Raw genomic sequence first — 8,099 nt, 5'->3', positions numbered from 1 at the left:
ATTTCAACGTAAATTTTTTTCCGTATACTCATCAAATATTTCAGTGAAATTCTTAAAGTTTTGTTAAATAATATTTGCACTAATATTTGTGAAGTACTGAAAAGCTCTTATGAATAATTAAAAAAATTAAATAAAATTAAAAAGCAACTCCTTTTTTACACATATAATAATTTTTGGAAAAACTCGAATTTTAAGTTACGATCCCAAACAAAGAACAGTATAAAGTATCAGTAGGGAAGCGCGTAAGAATTTTTTTTTACATACGTTAAGGATAAATACAACACTAATTTTTTAACACTCGAGGAATGAAGCTCAACTTATGGGCGTACGTATATTGTGGATGCGAAGTACCGCTTTGCTGTCTGACGGCACGAAACATCTTGCTGTAGAGCTCGAAAATTTTAATCACGATTTTTTTATGATTATTTGAATTTTACAGTATATTTATATTATGTGCTAGTATAAAATTTTAACAAATAATTTTTTATTGAAAATGCGAAAAATCAATCCATACGGCTTCTTAAAATCATTTTAATATATTTATGATTTCGCGGGTGACTAAAAATTTAAATAAATTAAATACGTTTTACTGAGTTTAATAATTCACGTGTTTTAAATTAATAAAAAATAATGTCAAATAAAATACAATAAAAAAAACTATTTTATAATTTTTAAGGAATTTATGACCTTATTGTCAAGCAATTTGTTATTAGGTATCAAAATCTTTTAGTTATATACAAATATTTTTTCACGCTTCGAAAAAAAAATTATTGACTTTCAGAATGCATATTTCCATGAAACTGTCGAGAATGACTTAAATGAAATAAATGTTATCCTTATTTTTTCCACAGCTTCCTTACGGAAACCTTCACTCTTTTTAATAAGATCTTGGATGCTTCGGTACTATCTGAATTAAAAAAAAAAAAAAAAAAAAAATTAAGTTTTTTTGTTATTTGCAATTTAAATAATTAAGAGAATCATACATTTTTGTTGCAATTTTCTAGCCCTTTTAAAAAATGTAGGGAGCACCATAACCACTTACGAAATAATTGAAAGTCCGGATAACTCCAAGTAGTAGAGAAACAGTAGATTCACTGATAATTAGAATAAGAGGACTCAAGTATGAAAAAGCAAAAAAATATGGACATTGTCATTTTCTATTCAAATTACCCTTCAAAGTTTATGGATAAGATAAGTAAATATTTGTTTTAAAATTGGTTAAATTCGTTGTAAAAATTTAAAGACGTTTTAATGAATGTACATATTTTTGTAGTGGGACAAGAAATTAAAAACTTTAATAATAAATAAAATATTTGAAACTTTTTAAATGAAAATGAAGTTCAAAATTTTATTTCTGTATGATCGTTTACGAATAAACACAATAAACGATGGGTATACGTTTCATTAAAAAAAAAAGTTATGGATCATGAATGCATTTACTGATCAGTATTTACTGGTGTAAGCACAATTAAAATTAAATCTTCTAAATTTTCTTGTTACTTCTAAACTTTAATAAAAAAAAATCTGCGGTTAGTGTTATTTTAAACAATAAAGACAAAATTTATTCCGAGTGCATTGCATCTAATTTTAGTATTCGGTAATTCAACGGTAAAAATCAATATTAATCAATAAAATACAATTCAAGAAATAAAAAAAACATTATAGAAACTTTATACTACAAATTTCAACATATCTAAAAATTTCTACATTAAAAATAATTTATCATGAGAAAAAGAAATTTCTCGTATGCCAGCTGTACGTATTGCATAAGATGCGGCCAAAATGAAAAATTTGTTTTTAAAGATAACCATTAGCTTGGACTCATAGAAAGTCTGGATGAAATTAGAACTCAAATTTCAAGTCTTTGACGAAGTGAATTGCAGGTTATCACAGATTTTTCCGAAAATTCCACGATCAACTAGGGTACCCTCTAATTAAATAAGAAATCAGAGGACAAAAAATAATAAGCATGATACAAAAGATCTGTGTTTAAACTTAATAAACGTACCTCGCACCTTCACTAATTAATGATTTAAAAAAATAATATCGTGAAGTAAGTAAAATAACACGTTATTTTCAAATGAAAATGTGATGAAAGTGCGAGATAAGTATTCAATTGTTGGATATTCTGACAAGGACAACTAATGGCTCAACCTATGATGTTTTTCAGCTCGTTATTTTTTATTCATATTTCTATTATTTACTTTTTATAACTATCTTCCAATACCATACAAATATAAAATTCATCCTGTATATTGAAAACCGAAACGACACTGACATTTGCTTTTTCATTGTTTTAGCGGCATGCAGCTATGTACATAATGAAAATGAATGTTATAGATAAACAATTGTCATGTCGATCAAAACGTGGAAAATTTTATATTTCTACTGTATTTGGTGAAGAATTCAGTCCATGCATACTCATCCATTTGTTTCTTATCGTTTAAAGAAATGTACAACTATAAATTAAGAATTTAATAAGGTGCATTGAAATGATACATTTTTATGTGAATAGTCCAGAAAAAAATGTTCATCATAACATATTCACGTAACTTAAGAGTTATACGACATTCGGCAAGTCGAAAATAAGGCTATAACTAATGACTACATTTTAATGGGACGATTTATAGTACTGACTTGTGAAGATCTCAGATAAATTTTATATTTTTGAATAATGAATAAAATGTCACGAATTTTCCTTTCTTGCAGACGACATTATTTTTTTTATTTACAAAAAACTGTCATGTCCTCTTTCATTCACCATAATGCTACAAACTGTCTTAGAGTCTGACTTAACGTATTAGAAATTATTCAGTGTATCAACGAATAATCTCGAAAGTTTAAATACATCCCAATGTTTCTTTATATTCATGTATTTCTGCGTTAGATGCTTGTGTTTGTATAATATTTGAGTTTACATTCTTTTACAAGAATCTTAATAAAATTTACAACAAACCAAGACGTCTTGAAGTGAATTCTATGTACATTACTATGTTGTGTTGGCGTGAATAATTCGATACTGAAGTTGGCTCGGAAAAATAAAAATTGATCTTCATTTCAGCGTATATAACTACGGCAAAGTTACTCAAGTTTGTTCTAGACACATAACTTTACGTATAAAATTAACCGTGACTATTCCAAACATTTCTGTCATATAAACAGTACTGAAATGAAGGTATCATCGTCATTATCACGCTTTCATAAAATCTTCTCTCACACGATGGATAAAACAAAATCCACAAATTTTCGAGATGTTTCTTCTTTTTCTTTTTTACAAACCCTCATTTGAAGTGCCGCGAATTAATCGCACATGACCCATATGCAGGAGACTACGCGAAAGTAATAACAAACAATTCTCACAGTAGCCAAGTAACATAGTCGTTTGCTGAAACCTACTCTTATTGTATACTACCTTCCATGAAAAGATAAATATACACATTTCAGAGTATTACAGACCAGTGTAAAACACACGATAACAAATTTATATTTACAAGAAAGACGACAGCTCGAGGGAAACTGACCACAGTCCCGTCAACACTGTCGACTTTGTACATTAGTTTTTCCTCATCAGAGTCACGTAGTACTCGCAAATGATGCTGATTTACCAGCCACCATTGCCTCTTCCACCTCTACCGCCACGGAAAATCGGTGCACCTCTAAACTGACCACCTCCACCACCTCGATTAGATTTCATGTTGCGAACAGGCGGGCTAGGCATCAGTGGCGGTGGAAAGCCGCCCATCGATGGCATTCCTCTGGGACCTGGTCCTCCAGGGGACATCCCTCGATCCATCCACGGTGGTCTGAGTCCGCCTCTGAATATGTTACCTCCCTGACCTCCGGGTCCTACAGGACCTGGACCTCCTGGGCCATTCGGTCCTCCTCCACCACCACCACCACCTCCTCCTCCTCCTCCTCCTCCTCCTCGACCTACAATACCTCTTTGCATCGGTGGACCTCTTGGGCTGTGAGAGATTTTCCAAAAATTAAAATTGTTTTTATGCTTCTATGTATCCTTTAATTTCGGTATGTATGTTAATTTATCTAACCATTTGATTTATGATTAAAAATCAGACATTCCATAACTAAAATTTCAAATAAAGTAAGTGTTTTTACAAACCTCCCCAACTGGTTATCGAAGAAATCAAAATCCTGTGGTCCTTGAGGAAAATCCATTGGCTGAGCTGGTGGATAACTTTGATTCGGCCTAAATTCTTGCTGATTTTGAAACGACTGATTAGGTCGAAAGTCCATGGATTTATTGTGCCTAAAGTCCGATTGATTTTGCTGGAACTTTTGTTGTCCCTGGTGAAAAGTTGGCACTGGCGGTGGTGGGGGTGGTGGTGGCCTTGTGTCTACCCCTCGTAATTCTGGACCTGCGTTTCCACCTCTTTGTGGTGGACCCTATACAAATTGTTAAAACAAATGGAAATATGGTGAATCGATAACATTCTAGCGTTACCTGAGCTCCACTTGAAATATTTACCATATTAGCATTCATAGGACCGCTTGGTGGCATCATACGCATGTCCATGTCAACTGCGTGGTGATGCGATGGCCCACCTGGAAGTGGTGCAGCTGGCATGTTGGACACTCGCATGTCACGGTCACCTTGCGACCTTACATCTACCAATACTCGATTACCTTTTTGTTTATTCTCACTTTCCTCATCCGACATTTCCATGTCCACGCTTTCGACATTGTCACCAGGTGGAAGATTTGGCCTCCTAGATAATTCGAATAATTAATTTTAACATGATGCTTTCAATAAAAAATTTAATGTTGATGTTGCTGAAAGAAGTTTTTCTTTTTTCATGCCTATAATCCTGATCTGTGTTCGTCCATAAGGTATTATTTGGTAATGAGCGTGATGGCGAATCGTTACTATTGTTCGCTGGACTACCTGTGAGACTAATAAGATTGCGATGATCGACATCAGATCCTTTCATGAGACGTTGAGGTAATTGCTTCTCCATTGTCATCGCCATAGGCAAAACCCTGTAATATTGCCAATCAAATCAATCGTAGTTTCACGTTCTTTGCACTTTGGAATATAATGATAATATTATATTCACCTATGGTCAACATCCCCAACGCTGCTAAGAATCGGCTCCTGCGACTGAGAGTCATTGTACTCGACAGGTGCATTGAAACTCGTTTTTTCATACATAGGCGGTGATTCCGGAGTTTCCGAGAGTTCATCTTTAACCCTAACATTTTCCGCCCAGGACGGCTCGTTACTCACGTCCCACTGGTCGTTACTCGTTTCATTCCACTGATTCTTTGACTTGTCGTTTATCGGAGGCCAAATGGGATTCGGATCATTAACCACGGGATAAACATCTAAGAAAAAAAAAAATAATGATAATAAGGCAATGACACTCTCACGTACAATGTAAATAAACAATGAATAGCTCACGGCACATACAAGGATTTTTATCTTCCCACTTGCTAGTAACAATTTCCTTTGGTATGGCAGGTTCACTATCAAAAGTCCACGTGGGGAATTTGGGCGGTAGCTTGTTGTAACAAGTATTGTCGTCCAAAAACTCGAGTGGTGGCATGGGAGGCGGTTGTAGAGGATTCACTGTAGTGCTGAGTAGTGGCGGAGGCTCGAACAGATTGCCTGTGTTTTGACTATTTTCACTTGAATAAGGCGAGGGTGTGTGCGTCTCTCCATTCAAGTTTCTACTAATGGGCAAAGGCGTGCTGTGACCTATCTGACCAAAACTTGCCATGTTTGTCATTGGCGTCTTCATAAGGCTTGACGTTCTGTTCATCAAGGGTGTCGTAGGAATTGAACCCAATATGGATGGTCTGTAGTCATTGCACATGGCATCAGATATGGTATCCGTGCCATCCAGACCCAAGCCGGGTATTCCGCATGAATCTGACGTCGTGTCCGATGATGGTAGAACTGTCTTTAAGAAATTGGAAACCGGCTCGTCGTTATTTGCTTCTGACATCGAGGGAAGAACGTCGATTACTTCACTGGATTTCTAAAACAATGAGTATTGTTTTAATATACGATTTATAGCAATGCGCATACACTATATCATTACTTCATACCTCATTCGCATCGTATTGCTGACTGTTGTTGGATGCCGCAGAATTTTCATTGAATATACTCCTCTGTAAAACAAAGAAAGATTTTAGTTCTCAGTTTTTAACCACTAGATTCAAAATACTTTTAAAATTAATCTTACGGGGTCAAAGTCCAAGTTGCTTCCCATGAATGATGAGAAATTATTTGTGAAATCTGCTGTCGTGTTATTCATAGAAGCAGTAACTGGATTGTAATCGTGTCCGTAAGATCCGTACATTGTCGGGGGCGCCACGTTTATTAGGGACGACTGATTAATTTGATTCTCGTCTGGGAGCTCTATGTCGCTGTCGGGACTCGGAGATGGAGCATTCACATCCGGCGATGGGATAGGCGAGGCTAGCAATGGAAGCAATTCATCCAGTTTTTTCTTCAAATTTTTCACTCTGTTTCCAAAATTTCTGTAGGCCTGTAATTTAAAAGTAGCCGAGGAGTTTGAGCAATCAATCTTTTAACGAACAGACAGTAAATAATTGTCAATACTCACATTAACGACAATTTTGACTTCACCCCGTTGCGTCTCGTAAAACTGATCGGCTTGCTCAAGAAGATCGAGAACCTGCTTTCTCTCTCTGATTTCCGCCTCGAGAGACCGCACGTAGCTCTCGATGTTCCTCACAGCACCGTCAACTTCCTTTTCGGCATCCTCAACCCTCCTTCGATCCTTGAGCGACGCGCACAACTCCTCGGCATTTTCAAAATCGAAGTTAGTGTCCCTCAGATCCCTCAATCTCGAATCTGTAGCCTGCTCCAGAGTTGAACACGATCTCATCGTCGAGATGAGCAAGGCCGCTTGAAACTCCTCGGATTGCTGCACGGGCTGGGGTTCCGATTTCTTTTTCGGGGCAGCCGATATGAGGCCGGACAAGTCGGCCAGGAACTCCTCGTCGTAAACCTGCCGCTGATCCCAGATTTTGAAAATCCTTAGAATGCGGTGTTTTACTTTTTCGTCGCGAACCATTGTCGTGGCTCGCTGCAGCGTTGTGCCCCATGACTCGACGAACTCAAAGTTTTTCCTTTTGGAGTATTGGATCACGTCGTTTGCCAGGTAGAAAAGTGTTAGCCTGTGCTCTACTTTTACTGCAAAACGGGGACATATGAATTATTACAAGTAGCGCCTCTTGGTTATTTGCAGCAAGCTAAGCCATCTAAGGAATCTAAATTGTAGCACAAGTACATGAAGTAATCGTTAAAATATCTTACCTTTTTTTAAAACTTGTAACCATGTGGAGACTATTTTTTTGTGATGCTGTCTCCTTTCAAGGCACCACGATGAAAGACTCTGAATAGATTCTTGTGAGTCTTTGAGAGACTGGAGCCTGCGTTCAAACTGCTCCGAATCAAAGTCATTGGAAACCATGATTGGAGCTTAATATTTAATGTTCCTCCTTTCTGTTGAGTCTTACAAAGACACAGGAGTCTGCAAAGAACGTGTAATTGAGTACTTACTCAAATAAATCATACAACATGTATAACTACAACTACTTGGGTAATTTCTGATATTGTTGTGACATGTTTAAAATATGAATGTAAGAGGATCAAATACGAAGATTCGAAATGAGAAAAAAAAAACCAAATAAACACTGCAAACCAAGAACGAATTTGATACTGTCACTTTGCACCAACCACGTTGTCAAGAGTATCATGCCTCGAACTCAAATGCACTTGAACAACAGTTCTGTTTGCATTATCAACACCAGAGAGTGTAACACGAGATTAAACAAAAACATCTAGCACAGTAGGGAGCAAGTTGCATAGAGCACGAAACTCTGAAAAATCAGATAGTACAAATCGATGGAACACATGAAACCAGATAACAAACAAAAACAACAAAAAAAGACAACTCTTTTACACACACGCGGAAAAATCGATCGATCGCTCAGCTATACCGAGAAGGCGACCTGGCCGTAATACCACTTCCTGACTGACGGCCATTTTTTGTTTACACGAGTTCAGCGCCCCCCCGCACACGCTCTTTGCCGCTCACAGGATCGAC

General features: G+C 36.5%; 1 protein-coding gene across 1 annotated transcript; it reads right to left on the bottom strand.

Moving 5' to 3' along the window:
* Window positions 1-2,143: 2,143 nt before the first annotated feature.
* On the bottom strand, window positions 2,144-7,674 carry LOC106636449 (uncharacterized). Its single transcript, XM_089588935.1, has 10 exons — window positions 7,307-7,674; window positions 6,591-7,183; window positions 6,207-6,512; window positions 6,070-6,132; window positions 5,429-5,999; window positions 5,076-5,343; window positions 4,819-4,998; window positions 4,487-4,727; window positions 4,121-4,404; window positions 2,144-3,965 (listed from the first exon to the last, which is right to left on the bottom strand). Exons 1-10 carry the CDS (start codon window positions 7,461-7,463, stop codon window positions 3,602-3,604), a joined length of 3,027 nt encoding a protein of 1,008 aa, XP_089445061.1. The 5' UTR covers window positions 7,464-7,674; the 3' UTR covers window positions 2,144-3,601.
* Between the last annotated feature and the right edge of the window lie 425 nt (window positions 7,675-8,099).

This window comes from Copidosoma floridanum, unplaced genomic scaffold, assembly GCF_036245765.1.
Source record: "Copidosoma floridanum isolate Cflo_tuat_1 unplaced genomic scaffold, Cflo_Japanese_pri ptg000007l, whole genome shotgun sequence".
Classification (NCBI taxonomy): Eukaryota; Metazoa; Arthropoda; class Insecta; order Hymenoptera; family Encyrtidae; genus Copidosoma; species Copidosoma floridanum.
The sequence above is the reverse complement of the archived record's forward strand: the minus strand, read 5'-3'. Positions and strand labels throughout refer to the sequence as shown.

Coding starts and splice junctions, on each gene's coding strand:
- LOC106636449 (XM_089588935.1), bottom strand. CDS start 7,463: ATGGTTTCCAATGACTTTGATTCGGAGCAGTTTGAACGCAGGCTCCAG. Junction 7,184..7,306: donor GTTACAAGTTTTAAAAAAAG/GTAAGATATTTT, acceptor CCCGTTTTGCAG/TAAAAGTAGAGCACAGGCTA. Junction 4,999..5,075: donor GTTGGGGATGTTGACCATAG/GTGAATATAATA, acceptor GCAATATTACAG/GGTTTTGCCTATGGCGATGA.